The sequence below is a fragment of the Monomorium pharaonis genome, chromosome 7 (genome assembly GCF_013373865.1).
Source record: "Monomorium pharaonis isolate MP-MQ-018 chromosome 7, ASM1337386v2, whole genome shotgun sequence".
Lineage (NCBI taxonomy): Eukaryota > Metazoa > Arthropoda > Insecta > Hymenoptera > Formicidae > Monomorium > Monomorium pharaonis.
In genome coordinates, this window is record NC_050473.1 from 16629317 (window position 1) to 16655328 (window position 26012).

Here is a 26012-nt window from a genome sequence, read left to right on the forward strand (position 1 = left end):
GGAGCGCAGCGGATCGATGGCGAGTCTCTCTCTCTCTCTCTCTTTTTTTCTCCTCCCCCGAGGACCGGGCTTTCCCCTCTCGAGAACGGCTCTCTCGTCGAGACGAAAAAATAAGCGTCCGACGGCGCGCCAAGGCGCGCCGTATAAAGAGTCGCCCCGGTGACGGCACGAACTTCTCCTATCGAACCTCCGTCAGAAAACTCTTTTTCCCGAACCAACATTGCATTCGCGCTCGCCGTGAAGAAACTTTGGGGACTAATAAGAGCCGCGTTTCGGCCACTTCCTCCCCTCCTCCGTCCGAAATGATCTTAATCCGCTTTAAATTGAATTTTCTCGTTCCATATTTTCAGAGCTCGATCCTCCGTCGTTATTAAATTAAAAGAATTTAATATTGTAGTTGGTCTATATTTTTTTATGAAATAGTTTGATAAAGAATTTCCTCCTTATTTATGCCGGCGACCACGGCCGGGCTCATCTCTTTAACAAACACGCGAGCTCTGTAACCCCGCTGCCGTATTGTATCTATAAAAAAAAAAAGATTACCGGGCAAAAAAACATTGTTTCGCGGAAAAGTGTAAAAAGCTTTTTCATACGCTGTTTCACTCGCAGATAACAGCGATAACCTGTCCGCCCCGGAGGAGGGACGGGGAGGGTCTATATCGCCGTCGATTCCGCGAGCGTTTTCCAATCGCGCGGTCCTATCGGCCGCATTTGAATTTCGTATTGCGTTTCCATCGGGTCAGAAATTTTATATAATATACTCTGCTTAGCCAGTTAAACAGTTAATTGAATTCCGCAAGCGCACATTCCGCGGCGGAGCACGTCGTTGCGAGATCGTCGACGCATTTCTCGAGTAAGGCCCGTGACACGTATTGCCCTTTAGTCTCTCCACCCTTCTTCAGCCTTTCTCTCACGGCTACTGTACTCCAGTTTTTTTTTTGTTCTTTTACGATCGACCGGAACGACCGACCGAATTATGACACACGTCATAAAGTATCAGATTGTAAGCTTCTTTCTTCTTTTTTTTTTTTTTACGATACCTACTGTGCGCGGATCACCGCGAACTTTCGGCCCGCGTGTTTCCGTGAGAGGAATAAGATGCAAGCCGAGCCGTCCGATAACGTATCGACATTCTTTACTAGCCATTTTTTTCCCCCTTTTTTTTTTATTCGAGAACACGCACAAGCGTATGCCAATTCGGACGAAATAGCAGATGCTGCCCCTCGCAAGGCGTACCGGTCGATAAGGTTTTGAAGAATCATATTTCTAGCCAGTCGTGCTCACAATTTCTGTATTTCGCTTTCGTAGCTCTATCTAGAGGAAATGGCTTAGAAATGGATCGATTCTTTCTCAAATCCATTTCCTTAGTCGCGCTCTTTTTTCAGCATCGCATCTTTGACTCTCAACTTCGGCGCTGCCACGTTACGCTGGGACTGTTGTTACATTTTTTTTTTTCTTATTACCATTTGCACATCTATCTTGATTGTTATCTATTGTATAACTGAGGGATGGCATTTGTAAAGGCGCGTATTTAGTCGCGTGTTTTAAATCGCGTTATTTATGACCTTAACGCAGGTGATTCGATTGCCCGTGGGGAATTATCATTGCGCGCGACTACCGTCGTTTATAAATGCCTCCTACGAGCATTTCTCCATTTTCTCACACGCGATATTACCATGTTATTATTCATTGCACCATTCATATATCTCTTCTCTCTCTCTCTCTCTCTCTCACACACACACACACACACACACACACACACACAATTTGTTGTCATCACTCCCTGACGTAGGCTCTTATTATTGATGATTGTCATTTTTACTGCTGTGATGCGTGACCTGCATTTCGGATCCGCCAATTATTACAAATAATTATATATATATTCACACATACACACTCGTATATATTCATACATACAAATATATATACGTATACATACACGTACAAATTGATATAGTAGTTTCTAGTGTCCTTTATCTTAGCTAACTTTTCTGAAACTTCAAGTACAACTTTCGATTACCTTGGTTTATTCATAAAGGGAGATAGCCGATTTTGTTATCTAACTTTTATTTTATCCGAACATATGCAAAGAATAATTTTTACAGAAAGCTAACAAAATAGACTATCTTCCTTCACAAGTATCCACTTTCAAGTATCGCCAAACCGTCCATTGCAAACATATTAACGTTATGTATGACAAGTAATCTGAGGCAAACGGTGATGAACGAAAATCGCTGCGAACGAAACTGCAGCAGATATATCTCGAAATGCCTATTTATTAAGACTGAGATGTACAATACAATACTACAGAAAATAAGGTAATTTGCGCATTATCGTGAAGATATTGTCAATTAATCTCCGCCACTCGATCGCATCGCAATCGAAAAGCAACATCGTAAAGTTGATATTGCCGCCTTGAAGTGCTCGCTTCTTAAAATTGCAATATGTAGACGTAATATGTAGACGCGATGAAGCAATGAAATTTCTTCTCTTACCGAAGCATCTCGCGAATTCCAAGAAGATAAAACGCTTTTAGACGACTCATACCTTTCATAGCATATGTCGGAATCTATTCGGGGGGAAAAGCCGTTTGAAATAAGTAAATCGGATACTCGTGGAGTTGCGTCTAGAGGCAAAATTCCCATCCGCTAAATTTCTTCGACGTACGGTTAACAATTCTGAGAGAGACAGAGCGCCGCGTTACGGTATTCGAGCGGGGTACGGAGCGACGTTCGGGTTGCGTTCGAAAACGCGAAAACTTTCGGAATAACATATAACGCGGGGTTGCGCGCGACCCGGCTATTTACGGTTCTCGCCGCAATGGGGAAGTATGAGAGAGACGCGCGCCACAATTAGCCGGTAAAGCTAACACGAGTGCGCATAACGGAAGCATAATTTTCAATCAACGGCGGAAGAATTTCACCGTCGCCTTAAGCTTAATCATTGCAATTTGTATTACGGCTCAGGTGCGCATTCGTAGCGTACTAATGAAGCGGAACTTCCGAATGTAACATTTATCTGACGGTTAAATCTTCCCGTCCCCTCCGGAAATTTATAAAGTTTGCACGGTAGCGTCTGTTATTGCTCTACGCTTCAGACTTCGCGCGCACGTGTCTGTAGTCTGAAGCAATTACGCTCTTCGTTACCTTGTTAATTACGCGCCCTTTTACGCCGGCATATAAAATATCGTTGACACCAATTAAAGTTGTAAACAATGGCGCGGCCGCATCATTATCACATTCTGGGGGGCAAACTACTTTATTAGCCTAGTCTGCGGAGTTTTGTTCCTTTTTTTTTCTTCCTCCCCCTGCCGGAAGCTAACTGCATTCCAGTCCGCGAGAAGCCGCGACCGCGCGGAAAAATACAACCGGCAGCGGATAAACACCGACGTGGCGAGCCGTGGCAACAATTAATTCGTACCCGCTACTATCCATCAATTTATCAACGACCAAACGCCGGACGTTTGAACGCCTCTCTGAAAAAGTCGGGGGAGAGGGGAGGGAAACGAAACTGGGCGACCTCACTCAGGGCGATCAATTAACATAGAACGCTGAACCGTAACGGACCCGATTAATCAAAATTGCTGTGCTTTTACAAACGTAAAACAACGTAAAAGGGATCTCGAAGAGACAGCTCTCCGGCGCGTACGGAACGTATCGGGCGCGTGCAATCGGAACCGCGGTGCATCCGGGAGTTGAGGAAATGAGAAACGGGTTTGTGCTGTAGGTTTAAAAAAAAAAATTGTTTGAAACGGCGGAACGATCGACAAAATCGATCACGGTGCGGTTACGTAAGAAAGCTTGATGCATCCCGATAACCAATAAATGGCTACATCGACGCAGGTAACCGGCGAACAGCCAGCGTGCGCTCGGTCGGCTACTCGGACCTCTTCGTACTCAGCAAGAAGGACATGTGGGACGTGCTCAAGGAATATCCGGCTGCCAGGGTGCGCCTTGAGGCCATCGCAGTCAAGAGGCTGGAGAAGTACAAGAGAGCTCCTCTGGAGAAAGGTGAGTCGAGCCTGTCTATGTCTCTCTCTCTCTTTCTCTTGTCTTCCCACTCGCGCGCATCAAGTTTATATAAAAACATCAGCTATCATATTTCTTAACGGCGCTTGATAGATACGAAACAAATCGATCAGACGCCCCTCTTGAAATCACGCGGAACAACTTTCGAAATTCTCCTCGAGGAAATTTTTAACAAGCTTTTAACCGGAGAATAATCATCTAGGATGCTTTTACATTTAGATCTCGAAAGAAATGAACCTCACGACAATTTTTTTTTACTAATCCAAAATTAATATCTTTTATTTAAAAATTTGGAGACCCGATTTGTACAATAGAAACAAAAATATAACTTAGATACCGTTTAAACTCATTAAAATGTAATCGTTTAGCGCAAAAAAAAACGGGATGACTATTGAAGGTGCATCAACTGAATTTCCCTTTAGACATCACAAGCTTGAACTTTGAAGCGAACGACTGATAACAAAAAATGGGATATGTAAAAAGTTCCCGGTTATCCCAACGAATCGGCTGATTACGACAACGTTCTCTCGTTTTATCCGGTGGAAACTTTAACGAACGGGAGAGCCAACGGTTAACTGATGAAATGTACGACAGTCAAAAGAAAACTCCCTCGCGCTTTCACCCCTCGATATAATTCGGTTCGTTTTCTCTTCGTGTCTGCCCTAGGCGTGTCTCGTGAATGATTTGGAGATCGTTCGTGCTAGCTACGCTACATCTCGCGAAACTGGTATCGCATACGGAAATACGCTTAAAACTCCCTTTTCAATTCACTGGTACTCGGGAGTTAGCGTGAAACGGGTTCGAGTACGACTGCGGGCGCGTCGCGCGTCTTGCGAACAGCTTGGCGCACAACCGAAACTCCCCGAATGCCTGAAACTTTCCTCGTTACCATCGTTAAAATAGCTAGACTCGTGGAAGTTTACGCGCCCTCGGCAAGGTAAGTTCTTCGGGGGCGCGGATGCCATCCGGGGAACTTCGAACCGGGACCAAGAATGGGGGATTCCATCAAGATATGCTCGTCGCTGCTACGGCGCATTAACGAATTAACGGTTGTAGAACATTGGACTGGAGTTCCGAGTATATAATAGTTGTTAAAGGTGCGTCTTTGAAGCGGATACCTTGTATCGTACAGATACGACGGCCACTGCGATTACTTTGGAGCTCGTCATTTTTTTTTTTTTTTTTTTTTTCTTCGCGATTAGAGACGAAATTTCGTTACTTGAAGAGAACGGCTTTCTCCTGAAGTGTCTAAAAACTTTAGCCAGATAATCTGAAAATAATTCTGTTAGGCCAAAATAATTGTATCGGACACTCAAATTGATTACTACGGTGTCTAAACTTTTTACTCATCGCTTGAGCTTTCTACATAATTATTTTTAAGGTCCAACAAAATTTTTTAATCTATATCTGTACATTTCACTTTGTTTTAAATCAATAGGCAAGTTTTATTCCGACTTCTTTCGGAGATTGGTCTCGAAAAATATTTCCGCTCTCCAATTAAGAGATAGAAGTATGAGTATTGAGCAGACTTTGATGAGTGCTTCATTATTTAAGTGCTGCTATAAAGTCTTCTTTGCAAAAACTTGAATTAACTTTTTATTAACTCGGCCAATCGATATTAATGTTCTCATTTTTCATCGTACATGAATTCTAATTTTACTACGTAACAAAATATAACGTTGAAGATTAATGAAACATGTGAACGATCCATCTCCAAGAATCTCTTGATACTGTCTCTTTCGGATCGTGCGACGGCTGTAAAATACACGCGTCTAAAAAAATATACACTACCTCGTTGAGTGCCCCGAGGGCTGTATGATATAAAAGTCTATCTCATATCGCTCGCCTTTTATTTCCGAAAAAACCGTCGCCCAAAACATTCTTTTCGACCTCAATTTTTGCTGAAAAAACCCCCTCGCGGTGCTCTAGGCCATTCCTCCGCGTCGCACCCCTCTCGTTTCTTCCGCAGACGTAACGAGCGTCTAATGCAAGTGGGCTGTCGCGCATGAAAAGTCGCTTTCTGACGGTTTAGCCTCTCTCAGAAAAGTTTTCCAAAAGACGACTTGACGCTGATAAATATCGTCACGCGCCATGCCGAAAGGACGCGCCGGTACGTACAATTTTTAACCTGCCTGTCGTCTAAAATTATCAAAGCGAGACCTGATTACACGTTTAATCCGCAATCGGGTAAAACGTGCACGAAACTTGCTCGAGTTAAAATAAATTTCATTTGCCCGACGTTACTCGATAAGATCTTGGCCGTAAAAGCGGGCTACCACTTTTCCCGTTTGAACTCCTTCCACAAGGGTAAGTAGTCGGAAACCCTTCGCCGCCGCCGGGTGTACAGGTAGAAACTCACAACGGCTCCACTCGACAGAGAACAATTTTATTTTTCGCTTTTACACGGACACAGGGGGATTCGAGGCTGCGCGAGGGGATAAACGACTGTATTATGTTTGCCACCGCCGCAGTTCCGGCGACGCTCTCGGAAAGTTTCGCGTACGTCGCACACAGCGCGGCGAACTTCGGGGTTATCCCCGAGTACCGCAAGGTGAGCAAAGGGTGGCTGGTTCGTGCGCGCGCGCACGTCGCGCAGTTCCGTCGGATTAATTAATTAAACTCCTCAGCTCGTCGCTACGCCTATTACCAGCGCGCGCGCGCTCGCTCGCTCGCTCGCTCGCTGACGAAAATCTATTGAACAAGAGGCGCAACGAAATCGCCTCTTCGCTTCGCTGAGCCCTTTCACCATCGCTCCGCGCTTACGCTGATACTCTCGATATTCCCGCGCGTTAATGTCTTGAAAGATTTTCGATCGGCGAAACTTTGGTCAAGCTTTTGAAAGACGTATTCCGGATCGTGGAAACTTTCAATGCGCCGTTTAACGTCAAATGCGACGTTGCTCCATATGAGCGAGCGCCACGTCTCGTTGAACTTAAAAGAGGATTGTGAGACGGAGAACCTTTATTGAGTTTAAAGGAAAGGATATTAATAAGATACACACAATTACCGTCACAAATTGATTTTTTTTTTTTAACTTTTTTTAAAATATTTAAAAATGGAATACAATACGTAAATATAAATGTATTTACATCACTTTTTTTCGCGTTATTACACTGAAAGAAATTTAGCTCTCACATGTTGAGTGAATTAGTGCCAATTAAATATTTGATTAATATAATCAACATTTAGTTTCAAATTTAGTAATACTTGCTAAATATTTGGAAAAGTAAATTTATTTTGGAATCATCAATCCAATGTTTAATTGGCATTATTTCATTCAACGTTGGATAGCTGCGTTGTGAAACTCTTTCCTCGGTTGAAATGTTTAAATTGCACGTGTACTATATATGTGTACAAGTGTAATCATTTTTACGTAGCGGAAATCGTGTTATCTCGATTCAATGCCGCATACCGCAAATTCACCGCCACTGTTTTACATGTTTCCCTCATATGTCTCATTTGCCTAATGCGAGAGAAACTGCACGCGGGGAGGTAAACGTGAGATGGAAATTAGACGGTCGCGTTTAACGCTAAATACGCGGAAACGGCGAAGGCCGCTATCTCTCGAGGACGTCTCTATCTACCGGGATTTACTCATCCGCATGCGAAATGTTTTCGTGACCTAATTCCCGGCATACGTAAAAGCGCGAAGAATGAACGAGGCGGAGGGGTACACCAGCGGCGAAAGTCGATGCCAGCCTGATGGAGATAAATGGCCGTAGGAGTCCCGGCAATTCTTTCCTTCCGGGGTGTCTCGTTGATCCGAAATGCGCGGAAAACGGCGGTCGGGATGCCGCGATATGACGGTATCAGCTTCGGTCTATGGGCCGGCCGTGTCCATGAGTTTGTGTATCCTCTGTTTTCTGTTTTCTTGGGGAAAATATGTGCGGTATATATGTAGGGACGTCCAGGAGACCCGCTGTCCTTCCATAAATTCCAGAAGGCGAATTAAGAAGAACAAAGGAGTGTATATGATTTTATTCGCAACTGGGGAAGCTAGAGAATATCTCCGTGTGAATATAAAGGGTGAAAATAAAGGAAAAATTGTCGCCTTCGATGGCATGTTAAAAGTTTGTAGAAAGAAAGTCTGAGATTCCATATAAACAGACGTTATTCCTCCATAAGAGCTCTCTTGTTATGAAAGATTTATTTTCGTGTTTTTCGTTTACTTCTGCTTCTTCTAACAATAAGGCTTTCAGAATAGGTGACTTATAATTTCAAGACAAGGTCTTATGCCCTAAGCTTTTGTCTCTAGCACAATGCCCGTCTTACGTCTGCAATGCTAAGAGTCATTTTGTCAGCGATGGTAAAATATTGTATAATAATAAAAGTATTGCTAACTGTATTTTTATACATATTGCCAAATGTGTAGCAGTATGTAATAATAAATGGTGTAATAAATAATATTGCCTTGAAATTACAAGTCAGCCAATCTGCTGAGGCACTAAAAAAGAAAGTAAGTATGATGAGAAAGGTCCGAAAGCTGTGATTTTGATACGGCGAATTTTAGGAGCTGTAAAAACGGCATTGAATAGAACGAGATACTCTATTTGAGCACCCCTTGAAGAATGTCGCACCGGTTTTTTGTTCCTTTTTTTTTAGCACTCGAATTATCCGTATTTTCCGATAATACGCTTACGCCGCTGAAATTTATTTCGTTTATAAACTTTTCGAGCGATTCATCACCATCATAACGACCGGACTTTCATTCGGCGCTCATCCCGTCGCGCAAGAGCCAATGTACTTTCACGTCGCAGCGAGGGGTGACGTATGGGAAATTAGGTCGCTGTAATAAGTGTAATGCGTAGCGTGAGTTACGGCGGCGAATTATGGGCGAGAGGAGGTAGCGGTGTTGCGTGCGATGTTGTAGGCGATGCCAGGAGCGAGATCCGCTCCAGGCTTTATCGATCCGCCGCCTGTTATCGGTGCAACGTCCCCTAATTAACATAAAAGTGAAGCGACAAAGACCCGTCGCCGCTGCAACGTCACAGGCTCGAAAGTCAACGCGACTCTACGCGGACCGCGGATTCAAGGTAGGCATCAAACAACGGTAGCGACACGACGCAAAGTACATAAAAAAATCGTGCCGCGTGACGCGAAATTTACACGAATGTCGCGGCGCTATTAAGCTTTATCCGAAATTTAATTATCAAATTCACTTTTAATTAAAATATTTCAGAAACTAAAGTTCTAATCAAAAATCTAATGACAATTTTATTATATAATATTGATGCGAACTTATCCGATTAAAATCGGTGCCTGTGATTCAATGTTGTAAGTGTTGCAATCTTTTTGTAACCGACTGAACCAGAGTCCTAGGTAAAAGTATAGTATAGGGCGTAGGGATAATTGAAGAGCGATGACGTTATGATTTGGCGTGCCCGGCTCATATTTTTTAAATATTTCCAAGATTCTATCTTTGATATTAATAAATGTATATATAAGAATGCAATTAATGCGACTCGGGCACATCAAGTTTGTTTCATTATCTGTTATTGTTGGCAACATTTCCGTTTTTCAAATAATTTTTGAATAAATTTTTAAAGGATTTTTCTAAGTCTTTCTTAAAAATATACTTGGCTAATTTAATTGATCTTGTAGTCATTTTTGGACGCGTTTATGTACTGGACGTAACTTTTTTACCTTTGTAAGGTTTTTGATAGGTTTGATAAACTGTGCAAAAGGAAAGATACGCGATCACGCCTTCATAAATAAAGGAATAACTTATATTTAGACACCTAATTGAAATAGCTTCAAAGAATCGCGCCTCGTGCGTCACGAAGATAACAATTTTTTTGGGTTTGTCGTCGCGTCCACGCTATTGGCATCTTGATCCGCGATTTACCTTCCATGATGACGTGATATTTAAAGGTCACTTTAATTACAAGGGATTTTTAATTTAAGTGACCTGTGCTCACACGTTCTACATAACAATCAGTTGTAGATATTATTAAAAAATTCTATTGACTAGAAATGTTTATCGAGTGCATCGATTGTAAAAAACTACATATTATTTACATTATTTATAAAAGTATTACGATTCTTTTAATATTTATACAGTGCGTGAGTTACACACGAAAAGACCGGTGTTGCTAGAGGATCCAAAAAGATGAAAAGATATAAATTTGAACATAATGTAAACTAAATTACGTAAATAATGTAAATTAAATTAGATTACAAAATAATTGTAAGATACTCAAGTTGTTTAAAAATTTTTGCAGCATTATTCGCCATATTAAAATTGTATACATAATTATTTTGATGACCAAATATTTAGATCTAGCTGTATTTAGCTAAATTTTTAGATGCTTTGGCAAAATCCTGAAATTCTAAGATGAATAGATCGTCGAAAACGAACTTTCTGCCGTAATGTTCGAAGCTTCTACAGCGATTAATATGTCTGTGGCGAGGTAATGACATTGTCACGAAGAGGAAACCTGTAACGAGTAGATCGGAAGATCATGCATTCCATGCTCGACCATCGAAGGATCTGCATCAAAGTGAAATAGCGTACCATTGCCGCGCCACTGAATACTGTCGGCGTCGGTTAAATGTCAACGCGCTCCATGCAAAAGCGGAAATTCGAGAGCACGTATGGATCGTATCGGGCACAACGCATGTAAACACGATTCATGGATAACTCACGATTGCGAATGAATGATATCCTAAATAAATGGCCAGCTCTCGTCGTTGTTTCCCCTCGTCGTCGTATTTCGTAAATTCCGACGGTTAAGCTTACCCTGCTCGGTGAAAGCGATTCCAGCAAGATGGTGAAAAACGACAGCGACGATAATACCGCGATTCTTTTCCTTTTTTTCAGACCATCTGATCGTCGCGGTTTTCAACGTAATGCCCTGTGCAAAAACAGATTTTATCGAAGATGAAAAAGGAGTCCGTGAATGAAACACGGAAACAATTAATTAACGTGTTATTTCACATTGATTAATTTGCGAAATTATTCATTATTTTGTGGTATTACTTTTTTACACACACGGAATGTTGCTTGTCAAAAATAGAACACGTTACATACGTCTCTCTTAAATTTTCTGAAATACTGCGTATCTGTATTTCTTGCTTATTGCAGCTTATTTTACAACTTATTTTATTCATTCTTTTAGCAATTATTCATTACTCTTTCGTTATTTTTGCAGCAAATAAAGAGAAGGTATTTGATTATTTGCGGCCAATTTAAATTTGCCGTTTTATTCTTAAAAATTACATTTAACGGGGACGTTACAGAGACATTAATTAACAAATTTAAACCAGTACAAAGCGTACAAATTAATATCGAAACATCGAACTGAAAATAGAATGAAATAAATTGTTTCAATGCAGATAAATAATATAATACTGTTAAGCCAATGCACCGCGCAACGCGTATCAATGCTGCGTATTAAAGCGGAATGTGGATTTTCAGTTGCCATGGGCAGGTGCCAGAGCACACCCGGCTTGGTCGAGTCGCGAGGCCGCGTGTCGCTGGAGGATATGTGGATATCGCCGATCGACCTCAAGTCCAGCCACGCATACTCGACGGCCGCCTCGCTGTTCTCACCGAGCCCGAGCCCGGTGACGGCTCGGCCGGCCGCGGGGACTCTGGCCGACGCGAATAACGTGCCCAGGGGCACGGACAGCCCGGTAAGCGGCGCCAGCAGCGGGCCCAGCAGCGAGGACCAGACGGCCAGGGCGCAGCCATCAGCCACCACTCAAGCCTCCACCGGCAAACAGTCTACCACTTATTCTGGTAAGTTTCTTCCCATTCATTTTTTTTTTTTTTCCGATACGACGTTAGGAGTACGCTTTCTCAACATTTTGTTTGAGTGCGTCTTCTACTCGTAAGATTTTAAAGTTTCTGGCACACCCCTGCGGTACTCTAGCAGTGTGAATACTTTATTAGACTAATTAGAAGTATCTCACTTTTCTTTAAAGCGTTTCAAAAATCTGTAAAAATTCTTGAACATACTTCTAAATTTTAGAACGAGTGTCTGCATTTCTTTTTGGAAAAAATTAACTGAAGTTTAATTTAATTACCTTCGAAATTTCGAGAGACTTTCATGGATAGAAATTGATCGAACACAGAGTACTCGTGATTGGGCCTTATAGGGATTAAAAAGGATTTTCATGCGATAAGATAGATATAGATCTGTTATAATTTGTATTATTATGTGTTATAACTCTCTGCATACTTTGGTATATTTATAGCAGAAATCGGAACTTATAATCCTCTTACGGTCTCGCCAGCGGTAGCTATAACTACTGGCTAATTCAGTTTAATTGACTACTACGTCATCTCCCAAAAACCCGATAAAATTAAAGCTGGTCAATGGAAGTTTGGATTATCAAGTGAAAAATATTGATATTAATTTGCAATCATTACATGGAGTAATAAACGCCGCTGGGAAATGAAACGTTTTTATTTTTTGCAAAATAAGTAGTAAGAAATATCCTAGGGAAATAGAAAATAAAATAAGCAAAGTAAGTAAGTTTATCCTCCGAGTGAATTCAATATAATGATTTATGGAAAGAAGCAGATATTTCCGTAAGCACTCGAGACATCGTGTAATCATGTAAATTGTGTTTTCCGATCATCGATAAAACGCTTGCACAAACGCGAATGGAAATTTTATCCTATCCAATCACGTTTGATATCTCGTAAATTCGTTTTACCTGCGTACGACAAATTTCACATCGGATTTATTCTAAAAAATATCATCGATTACTACACCTCGAGCGATTTCTTTCCGCGATAGAACGATGGCCGGAGTATATAAATCATTTGCTGATAACCGATGCGGGAGCCGGCGATGTGCTCGCGCAAACTGCTGACGCAAAACCGTAGTTTCTTATAGACTATAAGACTTCGCGATTAAGTGAAGCGCGAACATGGAGAGAATAGGAAGACCTTGATAGCCTCTCACTTTCTAGTCATCAATATTTCACGTTCCATAAAAGCTTTTTTAGAAAGGCCGTGTAATGTTTGTACCATAAACCATCGATGTCGTTACGTTCGATTGAACGTTTTGTAATAAGTTTCATCCTGGAATATTTTTAGAACAAAAGGCTCTGAAACACGCGCGCGCGCATACACACACACGCTGAGTTCCAGATTCTCCGCAATTAACATTATGGAAATTGTCATCATTCATGATATTCCTAGAAATGCACTTTATTGTTTATATCGTTTACGATTTCATTTATTTCGGCAAATTTAATCGTCATATTTGAATAAGCTTTGTTTATCGCTGCTTATGAAGAGCAAGATTGATGAACCGTGCCGTGAAATATTGTGCGCGTCCCCGGTAGAGACTTTATCGCGCCTTCATAAACGAACGGGACGCGATCTTGCAAATCTCGCTGCGATCGGATTAGAATTTCGCGGCATGTGTGCGTGCGTATACGTCCGTATGTGATCTCATTGCAAATCAAATCTAACCGGACGTAAATAACACGCGCCGGCGTGTGTCGCGCGCGTTTATCGGCGCGGCTGTAAAACGGCAAAAAGGTAAATTCAGAAATATCACGCGGATAATGAATGACGAACGACGCTCGGCGCCACTCGTAAAATACATCCGCCCGACCATTAACCCCGATAGATACGATAGGTAGTAACGATTTTAACGTGTTTTCGCCGACGTTTATATGCCGTTTGGGGAATAAAGCCACCCCTCTCCTTCCCGCCCTCCCGCCTCGCCTTCGCGCCCTGGAAATTTCACACTGATAATCGAACGGTTCCGTTTCGCGAGCCGTGTTTATATGAACGAAACACGGTGTATGGCACGAGTGTCCCACCCCACAATTAAAACGACAGATCTCGCCGCGGAACGGTAACAAATCGAATGCGAATCGACAGCGGGCCGACGGTGATTCAACGAAATATATCGCCGTGATCGCCGGGGTAACGTTAAAATGGAAAAGCGATAGATCCTCCCCCCTAGAAACAGCCCGCATTTCCGTGCGAGAGTTTGAATCGCTGACGCGAGGAGTGACACGATCAAGACGAGTCTCTCGACAATACCCCGGGTTTCCTGAATGGCCGGACGACGCGGCCAGGGCAAATTCGTGAATTAGTAAGCAGTTTGCTGATGCTAATTCTCGTACGTTGTATCAAACCCTCGACCGAGAGAGAAAGAGAGAGAGAGAGTGTGTGTGTGTACGGCTCATCTTGCATGCGAAATTCTATTATCGCGCAATGGTGCAACCAAATGTTGCCGAGAGAGAAATACTAATCGCGCGCATTAATCAACATTACTGAATCACAAAGACTCGCGTGCGCGCGCGCGCCCTTGAAAATATATTTCGCATTCGTGCACGTCGACGTAGTTAAGTGCGGAACTCGTTTGTTGCTCTTTCCAACGCTCATCCAACTTTCAACGGTTGATAATTGCGCGCGCTTGTACGCTCTGTATATAGCGGCGGGGTGAGAGAGACAAAACTTCGTATTCACGTGTATATTTAGCGGATAGTTACTATATATATATACGTAACGCTAAATGTCTCCCACTGAAACGCGATCTCCATGTTAGAGAGATAGTGAATAAATCGACCGCCAGTAACGACCTCACGAATTCGTATTGGGCGTTTCTTCGTTCGCTTATTCTCTTCCCTATTATTTATTAAACTATTATTGAGCTTTCGGACCCACAGTCTTATTCAGGGTATTTACTATCGAAAAAAAGACCAGGGAAAATCTGGACTTTTAAGGGAATTTCTTTTTTTTTATCGTTTAAAATCAAAAGATTTTATTAATATTTATGTAATTTTACTTTCAAATTTAAATTCTTTGTTTCTGATGATAAAATTGTGTCTTCGATCATTTTTTCTTGATAATGCAAAATATCGACAATCAGCAGTAAATATAGTATTTGCACTCTCATATAACTCGCGAGATTTTAGAAGACAATACATCGCTCTAAATTGATTTAATCATCTTTCGAATTTTCGTTCATATTATTTCAATTACTTCCTCAAATTTAATAATCAAAACTCTCAAGTACCTTTTCTTTGATTGTATAACTGATCGATGAACATTAAATAAACTTATTTCAAAATTACATTAAAAATTTTTTTAATCTTCTGATTTTTTGAATAAAATTCCTTGTAAATCCAGGAGAATTTTTCATAAGATTATGAGTGATGTAAACATTCTGTATGATATTTTCATTACAAGAACACATCAAAAACGAATGTAAACTTGCGAAAAATATAAACAGTCTCTGTACCTATGCATCTCGTTTCAGGCATGACCTGCAACAGTATGACGCAACTGGTGAGTGAGGGTACGACACCCCTGTTCGGTACCCACGAGGCTCTGCTGGCGGAGATTCAGCGTCTCCGCGAGCGTCTGAAATGTTTGGAGACCGAGAACGCGACGATGAGCATCAAGCTGAACCAACAGCAATGGGAGGTCGAGCATCGGTTGGCTGAAATCGAAATGCAAATCTGCGGGGCGAGTTCGACCTCGAGCGTCGAGGACAACAATGAGAGAAATCGGGAAAGCATTATTTAACGAGAAACAATGCCGCGAGAGCGCGGCAAAACCAAGATCGAACGGATACGCCGGTACCTTGTCGAAGCCACTGATACTAGGTACTTATCTTACTATATTTTACATATCTTTTCTTGCTGATCTTACTAATTCGTAAATCGTAAAGTTTTGAATGTAAATATTAAACGTTATTTTAATTGCTTAATGGAAAATTTTTTTTAATTGAAAATAAATAAAAGAATACAGAAAGTTTAGAGTATTGGGCGAGGTATCTGTTATTAACCAATTCGACTTTTACAGATACGGTGGTCAGCAGGAGCTGGACGACACGAGAATCCTCAGCGACACGAAGTCGATCGGTAGCCTGAGCCAGCATCTGTTCGAGAGCGACGAGGACGAGGAGCGTTACTACGGTACCTGCAACGGCTATGTCTCGCAGCCCGGCAGCAAGTCGAATCTGCTGCTGTGCAGCGAGTGCGATCAGAAGACGCACACCTGCACCTACCAACCGCAAACACCTGAGTCGCATGTCGGCAGATACGTGGAGGAGCGTATTGACGAGCGGCATCAGGAACCGGGAACCTCTCGTGCCTACAGGAGCCCGGTGAAGCTCTCCTCCCCACGCTCGTATCAATCGGATCAGGATCGCAAGGCACAGACGACGTCGTCGCCGCGATCGTACCACGAAAGTGTTCAGCAATCAGTGCAGATAACGTCACCTCGATCCTATCGAACTCAGGAGCAGCAGCAGCAGCAACAGCAACAGCAACAGCAACAGCAGCGACGCGGACGGACCACCAGGGACACGGGCAATCGAGGTGACGACAGAGGCGAGTACCTCGACCAGTTCTGGTCCAAGGATTGAGCAAGTTCGTTCGCTTTGCTTAATTAATTTGAATGGCTTTGATGTTCTCCAATGATCTAATGTCTTCTCAGTATACACGACATTCCCGGTCTTTGCACTTGCATTTTATTCTGACGCTCTTAACAAAAAAACATTCCTTCTTCAATTTAATCTTTTTATTATTATTAGACTAAATTCTTATTGAAATCCTCGATTTTAATTCTGTTACGAGAACGGTTAGCAAAAACAATTCCAGCGGATTAGAGAGGTCTCTGCTCTTTTCTTTTAGCTGTGTCCAAATCACGTAATTTTCCACTCCATTTTTCGCACGTATTCCGCATATCCTCCCCGATAATTTCGCCGCTGTTTGCACGTGCATTTCTCGCTGTCGCGCGATCTCCGAGGCGACTGCCGCTGTCGGAGACCGCCTCTCGGTCAAATGACGATCTTGGATCCGTCGAGTTAACCCATCGATCTGCTCACAGACCGCGAGAGCCCGATCTGCGAGCTCTGCCGGGGTAACGGTTACGTCGTCGTGCACTGCGAGCACTGCGACTTCTCCAGCGAGGGCGACCTGATCTGCTTCCGCTGTCAGAGCGACGAGGGCTCGGGATCTAACGGTCAGATGTGCCCGCGCTGCGATCGGGAGGCCGGATTCACGTCGAGCACCGGCCGATCCGGCTCCAGCGACGAGGGCAACGGCAAGTACCCGGTAGACGCGGTGGTGAAGATCCAGCTGAACGATCAGACGATCGACGTCGACTCCGGGAGCGAGACCCCCGAGAGTGAAAGCTCGAGCAACTATCATCCCCAGAGGGGCGCGATGGAGCGACTCGACACTATCGTCGAGAAGGGCGACACTGCCAGCGAGAACGACGAGGAAAAAAACGGCGGGGGCGGGGGCGGCGGCACGAAGCTCAACGGTACCACTAGCACGAGATATCTCAACTACATGATCGTGCTGTTCCTGTAAATAAAAAAAAGACGACGTATTGAGATAGATGCGACCGAATCCGCGGCCCGCGATTTGTTCGCTTGATAGAAGCGGCAATTTTCTCAATTAAACCGATCTCACTGTAATTGAAAATTATTTTGAACGTTTATAACCATTAACCGAGCAAAAATGATTTTACTCGGAAAACTCCGGCGTCGCTTTCCGCTGGATTTTATAATTTTACTCTGACCTCGAGACCAGCGCTCAGCGAAACTGGATGACCGGTGCGAACGCTGAATCACTTACGAGTCGATGACTTAATATCAGAGGGCCGCGGGTCGAGCCGCACTGTAAATAAACTGCCACTGGACATAATTGATCCGTACAATATAGGACCGTATAGATTAATTACTAGATAGCTCGTAATAATTTAAGATGCAGATCAAGCGAGGCAGAAAGAGGAGAAGAGAGATAGACGGAGAATGTGTGCGTGTATGTGTGTGCGTGTATGTGTGTCACATTCAATACGCGCAGTATTGTCATGAGCTGAGATCCGTGACGCAACGGTCGACACGTTTCGACGCGCGATTCTTGGAGCGGGTGTGTGCAAAGATTATAATTACTCGGTTATAGATCGGTCCTCAGGGCTTGTCTCGTCGCTGTTAACGGCGTTGCTTCAATATGGATTAATCAATTCAGATTTACACGCCTTGCCGTAATGTCGATCCAAAGTAGTTTCAAATGTAGACACGAACGGACAAAAACACGAACAAAATTGGGACACAGCTCATTGATTATTGTCAGAAATTGATTAAAAATAACTTCGATATTGTTCGTTTTTTTTTTCTATCAGTGAGTTCTATACTCTTTTTCTGATTAAGAAGACTTGATGTCACTTGTAAAAATTGTTACTATTTCTTAAGATACTTCGTCTGAATAAGGTCTAGTTATAATTCATTTTCTTTCTTAAAAACTCTATTAAATAGAGATATTGAAGAATGTATAAAATAAATTAAGTGGAACTCATTCAGTTTGGCAATTTACTTTAGCAATAATTTAGAGAGACGGACAGGCGATATATTGATCACAAGTAATTACGATTCTTGCACAACTCTCTACTACTCATGTTCGGGACCAACTAAAGCCATCACTTACATCACTGCTTCCGACTTCCGCTTCCACCCCGTGATCATCGTTTGTTCGTTCGGTCGAAAAAGGGATTTAAAGGAACTCCGGGTGACCCTTTGTTCCCGATGTAAGTCGGCGACATCGTCATCTTCATAGTGTACCGAAACAGAGTCGAACCGAACGCTTCATTCTCCCGCACAACGAAGACGGCAGGACAGAAAAACGCGTTTTAAAGACGATACACAAACGCGCGAATCCCCTGAATCTCATGGAAAAAGAGAAGATAAGACGATTTCGTTTATCTCCTACGTTTGTAACACGCGGCAGCGTTTTTTTCCTCCATTTATAAATCATGGAGAAGAGTTCTTACTAAATGTGTGCGTTTTCTAACATTCATCCTCCAATTTCGTGAGCATCCCGATGTATCTGAAATTTCCAGCGTGTCGAAAAAATGGATGTTAAATTTGCCAGAGTCGTATGGATAAAAAAGACAAAATAATGAAGAAGACAACGAAAGAAGGTGGGCAACCGATTTCGCCTCCTGTCTTTTTCTTTTTTGTTATTTTGAAGAGAGGAAAAAAAATCCGAGCGATCGCAGAACCGAGCACGGTTGAGTGAGATAACGTGTTATCGAACATGGCGATTGAAACTGGTATGATTTCATGAGATGAGACGTATCTATTGTCGATTTCACGATTAAGCGGATTGTCCTAGCGTGCTTTTAGTGTTGAAGTTTGAATTCGATATACGGTGAATTAAGATGAAGAAGATTGAAAATCTGATGTGGTAGGAAGGCACTAGGAACGACAACATTCGAAAAACATCTTGTATTCCGGTATACGATAATAACATCGAAATTCTACCAGTATCAATCTTTGAACTCGGAAACGATCAACCCAAGGAGGGTTTGGAAGAGCAGCATAAATTCTCGCGGGACTGGGCTCATGTCATCTGTATAATATTCACCGAATAATGATTATCACGTTAAGGTATTATCCTTAGGAAGTACCCGGTATAAATCAATCCCGCCGTGCCGCGAAGTCGCGGTAACCCGAAAGAAGTACAGCGAGAAACGAAGAGGGAGGGGGGGAAAGGGAATATTGCGACCGGCAGTTCAGTTCGGAAAACACGTAGCGATTAAGTGCTCTTACTACGAAAAAAAAAAAGAACAGAAAAGAAAAGAAAATGCGAAACGCTTCGCGAGGATTTACAGGCGCGCGCGATCTCGTCCGTTCGAGTTACGGCGCTCTCCGCGGCCACGAGAAGGGGGAACATCACTCTACTGCCACGTTGATTTAGAACACCTCTGTAAATTTGTTAGCGGAAATTTGTAACACAGTTAGGACGACACTTCGATAAACCGTTGAGATTACCTTTACTCCTGTACGCGCGCAATCCCGAGGTAGACGAGCTACTCGAGTCTCCCCGTTTCTTGTTTTCGAGGATGAGAAAGTTCGATCGGACTGGAGAAGATTCGAAGACGAATGATTCATGCAAGACGCTCGGTATCGAGATAAAGTGCATTCAGAAAGTTTTAACCCTTTGACGTTCAAACTATTTCTTGCTAATAGCGAAATAAGCGAAGTTCAACTATTTTTGTCCTCAATTTTATTTCCTTGGCTAATTTAACATGAATAAAACATATTTTATTACTTTATTTAATGAGATTCCAAAAATACAGTTTAATTACTATTATAATTAAACTATAACTATTAATTATAATATATAATCACGTTACAATTACGTACTTGATGAATTATGCAGTGGGTTACCGCAATGCATTATATCGAGTTGAATTTTATGTAGAACTGTAAAAGGCTAAAAATAAAACTCGTAACTAAAAGCTCTCGGGAGCTGCGCTTTTGAACATTTTATTATTGAAGTTACAAAAGTTCTCGAACAGTCAATGAATAAAGGTCATCCTTCACTTCGAGAATTTTACTGTCGAGAGTTTCAAATATTTTCAAAAAATATAATCCTCAAGCGCATTTAAAATTCAGCGTTTATGTAAAATCATACGTATTATAACGATTCATATTTATTTCATAGAAAACGCTATTGAGGACCGCTCTTAACATTATCGATGAATATATCACTTGTATATTATATAAAATTTTCCTCTTATTTTATTTTATTATTTTTTAAATTAAGAGACTTCTATATGAAAAAAAAGGAAAGATATTCCAATTACGCGATTGTCGTCTCGATATCGCGCGTGTTGTCTGGAATTGAAGATTTACGACTTGCGACAACAGAGGATCGGTCAATGAATGGTAATAGCGACGTATGTACAGAGAAGAGGGAGGCTCGTCACACCGGCGGGAATGCGTTTAATCAGCCTTACTTAGACAATTATTATCTACATTATTGTACACTAAATTTATATGCGTGTAACGTCGGTGACTTGCGTACATCGGTGCGTGTACATCGGCGTACCTTAATTACATAAATGACATCCCCGGCGGTATGTGTACGCTGTGGACAACGATAATCTTACGAGCAACGTGTGATCGTTACGTAGATACGGCGTGTACGTGTGCGTATTGTACATAAGTAATTTATCAATTATTTGCCGTTCGCAGCACCCGGAAAAGTATCTTGCGTTCGGAGCTTCAGGATCCTGCCCTCGATGGAAATCCAATTGTCTTAACGTTAATGATTATCTGTAAATAGCGTTGTCAGTGCTGTATATTTTACGCTGTTTAACTGGCTGTGATATTTATATGTTCAGAGTTTAATTGTGATTAGCGATATTCTATGTTGATCCTGTTGAGCGTACAAATTGCGTGCCCCGCATACGTTTTATCGATTCGATCGATTGTAAACATCGCGAAAGCGAAATATATATATTCCACTCGTCGAAGGGTCGTTTGCTAAGTTTTGCAGATTGTCGCTAATTTTTTTTTTTCTGAGAATTTTTGGAGCAGTAACAAAGCAATGCGCGCAACAAATGCCGATAAAATGCAGCTCACAATCACCTGTACATTACTCTCGTTATCATTTTGTCATCGTTTTTATTAGTATCGAGGACACAAATACTCAGTAGCATGACGTACTTGTTAAATACATTAGCGCAGGTAAACGAGTTACAATTTAAGTGCCACAGTTCGAAGAGCGCGCCTGAATTAATCGATTTTCAACTGATACCGAACGATAATCACGCGTTGCTCCGCGAGTCGTTTATAAAACCGAATAAAACCAGCTGTAAGGAAAATGTAAAATAACTTTCAGGAGATAGCGCGATATACACTTATTACGGTTCGGAAATACAGTTACGAACTTACACGATCGATATCAATTATCAATGATCAATCGGATCATCCTCTCTATCATAATAATGACTTCCGCATGACTGTTTGCGCGATATTGAGTTTATTGAAATATTTATTGGTGTTACAAGCAAAACGTGTACAGAATGGAAAATTGCCATCGGAGATTTACCGTAGCTGTAACGCCCGAGGTTCGTTACGAAAGAAGAAAAGAAACTCGTTAATGACTGACCACTCGACCGCGCATCCAACGTGCGGTTGGACCCGTATCTCTCTTTTTCTCTCATTATTCGTATGCACGTTCCATTGCCTAATTACATTTAACGATCGAACGTCACGTCTCCAACGTCCACGACCTTAATTTTAACGACGAGAAGTCTAACCTTCCCTTAGAAAAAAAAAGAAGAGTCATATCGATCTCATCGAGGAGAAGTTTCGCGTGACGTTTTCGATAATTATGCGTACAGTCGTGAGATGTGCATGTGTTGTTCGTCAACTTTTTATAAGGCCAAATTTACAAGTTTTGCATATATTTAAATAGAGACACAATATGTAGTCGAACGTACGACAGTCAGATTTTCAGATAATCGCTATGTGAAAAGTGTCAATAGGAGATTTCTGGTCATTTTGTGGATCTCGTCGAGCCAACTTTTGGCGCGTGGTGCCAAGTTTTACAACGGTCTTCCTTTGTACATGATGTAATTGTAATGTAAACGGTGTAAAAAATCGCGAGTGCAATTCAATGAAGAGTGCAGCGAATGTACAAATACCGAGTTGCACGCGCGTATTATTTTAATGTAATGTGATTTTAATTTTTCTAATTAAAATTAAATTAAATTAAAATCTATTAATAATTATGTGTGCCAAAAATATTCAATCCGGAGGCGTCGCGAAAGATCGTAGAGCTAACTTTTTATATTAATCTGCTTGAAATTAATTAAAAAGAATTTCTTATGAATTCTTATCGACTATAAAAGAAATTTCTTTTGTGATCTAAAAGGCACAGAATTGATAAAATGAAAGTGAATTTTTGTTGAACTCTTAAGAGTACTTTGGCGACACGGAAATGCGGGATGAAAAAGAAATTCACTTCAAAATTCGAAATTTTAAAAAGAATTCATTTCGGATTGTCTTTGCTCTTCCTTAAAAAAAAGATTGAACGTGGTAACGACAGGTCGTAATTGTGTATACCGCTCTTCCATTAGAACAAAGCCGATTATATCGGCATTAACTCCACAAAGTGATCCAGAAACGATAATAATCGGTTTGCCTTTAATACTATATTGCTATTGTGCATGCAACAGAATCCTTAATGCTTAATGCGATTATGCTATTCCATATCGAATGGCAGGAGTATATGCAAAAGATATATTATTGACATTCGCGCGCGAGCACCTTTACATAATAAAAACCTCTCCATTTCTCGTATATCTTGGAAATTTTCGGTTTTCATGACGATAGGAAACGCAAAGGTAATTCAAAGCGCAAATTTGAAATACAATAGGTTTTAGAACGTCGTTGTTTCACATCGTGACATTTGAGAATTCGCAATGAAACGCGTACTAAATTTACAAACACGTTAAATACACATGTGTGCGCGTGTATAAGCGATATTAAACGAATCACGTAAGAAAAATTGTATCTGTATTTCTTTTTTTCGTATAGATCGAAAGAGAGATTTTTTTTAGAAGGTAACTGAAGTTTACGATGGATTCAGCGACGTTAAATCTTATCAGATCGGAATTATATAAATATCTAATTGTAGAAAAATTAGTTTATCGCGAGATATGTGCGAAAACATGAGGATGCAACAGACTGTTTAATTTTTCTTACGTTTACACAATCATGCGTAATCGGTTTCGAAAATATTCGCAATAGACTTCTCTCTCCATTATGCAAAGATATCATCATTTGTAATGATGATTCCGATTCAATATCGCTCTGAATGTGGGATAGTCGAAGATTTGTAGGTCATAATTTTTCAAATTTTGCAAATTTGCAAATACTACTGCATCGAGTTACTTCTATTTGTGCGGCACATTCTTTCCAAATAACGATGAATATTTTATATATGTATAAAACGGTCATGTAAAAAATCTAGGTAGAGTTTTCAAACCTTTGGAACTTTAGTGAATTAAAGATAAGTCTAAAAGGCGTCCGAGGAAACTGAAAAGTCATTTTGAACGAGACGTCTTTAGAGACAATTGTGTATTCCACCTGGAAGGAGATGTTCTTCATTTCTGCGTGAATTAGCTCGTCCCCGTACTCAACGTGACCAATGTATCAGTATGGCACAGCTAGATATGTCTTTTTTACGCGCGAATCGCTCTTGAGGAGGAGTAACTTCTGCCATGTATCTTTTTCCGTACTTTTGTCATTTCGCTACCTCGATCACACACGTCACGGCGCTTAGCGATTAAACGATCTATCCGATAACTGCATAACATAAAACAGGGGGAGGAACGAGTCTCTCGATAAGGCTCTTAATGAATGGTTACTCAGGAACAAAGTTATAATGTAATAACAGTTGCGATATATTGAATATTAACATTTAACGAACGACCTTTTGTAAATATGAATATAACAAATATATATAAAGATACACAATTTCTCATATATATACATATATGTATATATATATGTATATGTATGTATATGCATATATATATACATAAGAAACTTGTACAGGGTGATTTGGAAGGCCGCCAATAAATTGTAGCGATATTATTTGATCTTTTGCGACGAAACGTAAAAAATTAATTGCACCTACTAGAAGTACATTCTTATATCCTTCATTGTATTAATGAACTTGAAAACGTCTTCATTTTTATTTTGAAAATATCGCACGTACGACAGACTCTGAATTGTCCTGTACAATTTTACGATCGCCCAATAAGAGATGACAAGCCTGATAGAAACGCGTACATATATCTGCGTAAGAGAAAGAAAGGGGAAAAAAAGACAAAAAGAGAGACTGCGTGTAATGCGTGTGCGTGCGTGCGTGCCGGCGTATGTGAATGCGCAAAACGTGTGAATAAAAGAATCATGTAAAACCTGTATGTATGAGATCAGAGCGGGAATTCGTTTCCATTAACGGAGCACTGACAAAAATGTCGACGACGGTGCCGTGATTCGATTATGATTTACGTTGAAAGATAAGGCAACGCTAAAAAAATAAAGAGCAAAGAAGAGGGAAAGAGGAAGAAAGGAAGCAGAGAGATGTGTGGAGAGGCGAATTCAGAATTTCGGGGGACACCGTGAGATGCATTCGCGCGCGCGATTATTAATTAATCCTTCGACCGCCGATTCACGAGAGTGTCAATTGATTTCTTGCGATGTGCAGCATCCGCGCGCGATTCTGAAAACGACAGAAACGACCGGTTTGTGATGAGGCGAGGAATGAGATAGTAGCGATCGGCGGTCGGGGTTCAACGGCAATCGTGGATTGAAATCGATATAATTTCAACGAGACTCCGGTCTTAATGGCGTAGACACGCGGAAGCGAGTTCAGTGGCCTCAAATAATGATAGAAATCACCAATGAGGTCTGCTTCCTTCATGATTACAAGACCGAAAATCGAACTCGCCGAAATTCTAACGGTTTCGAGTCCTTCGGTCAGAGCGAGATGCCGGATGGGAAAGAGAGAGAGAGTGTGTACGTGTGTGTGTGTTGTGTGTGAATGAGAGCGAAAGGAAAAAAAAAATCCCGAGTAGCATAAAACATTCCAGCAATATTACAGCAACGTTGATGCAATATTGCTGAAATGTGTCACGCTGTCGGGGAAGAGAGGAATTATCGATCCTTCGGTCAGGATGCACGACCGCGTGTGCGTATCCCGGCGCATTGCGTACGCACATGATTGTACACGCGCGTTTTTGTCCATTTCTACACGTATATCTGTTCTCTCCTACGATGATAGAAGGTTATTTTTAAATTTTCGAAACTTAGCTGTGCCGCAAGAGCGTGCGAGTGTCAGTACGATCGGATGTCAGTAGGAATCCTGAAATATAAATAGACGATTGAAGTGGACCGCACCATGGGACTCTTTTCTTCCGCGTAACCGCCGATTTTAAACCCCCTCCCAGTATTTTTCTCAAACACAGACGTTAATTAGCCGTCATATGTTACGAGTCTTGTAAAATTAATACTCGAAAGAAGATAAAGGAAGATGTAGTCTTTTTGAGACGCATGGTAAAAGTTTCACTAGCTTTAATTGTTTTAGAAACCTTAAGATTCTTCAGCTATGAAAGAAAGCCATGTGACTTTTCATATTTTTTAATAGAGGAATTTTTTTTATTTTATAAATATTAAATAACTTGAATTAGAA

General features: G+C 41.4%; 2 protein-coding genes across 11 annotated transcripts in view; both read left to right on the top strand.

The window, feature by feature from the left end:
• LOC105835333 (cyclic nucleotide-gated cation channel alpha-3) overlaps positions 1–15534 on the top strand; it is a 165616-nt gene extending 150082 nt beyond the window's left edge. For 5 of the 10 annotated variants that reach the window (XM_036290363.1, XM_036290364.1, XM_036290365.1 and 2 more), the window contains 3 exons: positions 3843–4010; positions 11446–11769; positions 15263–15531. In XM_036290363.1, coding sequence (XP_036146256.1) covers positions 3843–4010; positions 11446–11769; positions 15263–15531 — 761 coding nt within the window. Of the gene's footprint in view, positions 1–3842; positions 4011–11445; positions 11770–15262 lie in introns of all 10 variants that reach the window. The other 5 variants (XM_012678485.3, XM_012678486.3, XM_012678489.3 and 2 more) reach the window with 2 other exon arrangements.
• Positions 15475–25719, top strand: LOC118646761. Its single transcript, XM_036290373.1, has 3 exons — positions 15475–15611; positions 15811–16340; positions 16840–25719. The coding sequence occupies exons 1-3, from the start codon at positions 15541–15543 to the stop codon at positions 17325–17327; spliced, it is 1089 nt and encodes a 362-aa protein (XP_036146266.1). The 5' UTR covers positions 15475–15540; the 3' UTR covers positions 17328–25719.
• Positions 25720–26012: the final 293 nt, after the last annotated feature.

What these genes read in the sequence shown, in the direction of transcription:
- LOC118646761 (XM_036290373.1), top strand. Translation starts at nt 15,541, where the DNA reads ATGCCGCGAGAGCGCGGCAAAACCAAGATCGAACGGATACGCCGGTAC. An exon ending in GTCGAAGCCACTGATACTAG is followed by an intron (nt 15,612 to 15,810) that starts GTACTTATCTTA and finishes CGACTTTTACAG; the next exon opens with ATACGGTGGTCAGCAGGAGC. An exon ending in CAATCGAGGTGACGACAGAG is followed by an intron (nt 16,341 to 16,839) that starts GCGAGTACCTCG and finishes ATCTGCTCACAG; the next exon opens with ACCGCGAGAGCCCGATCTGC.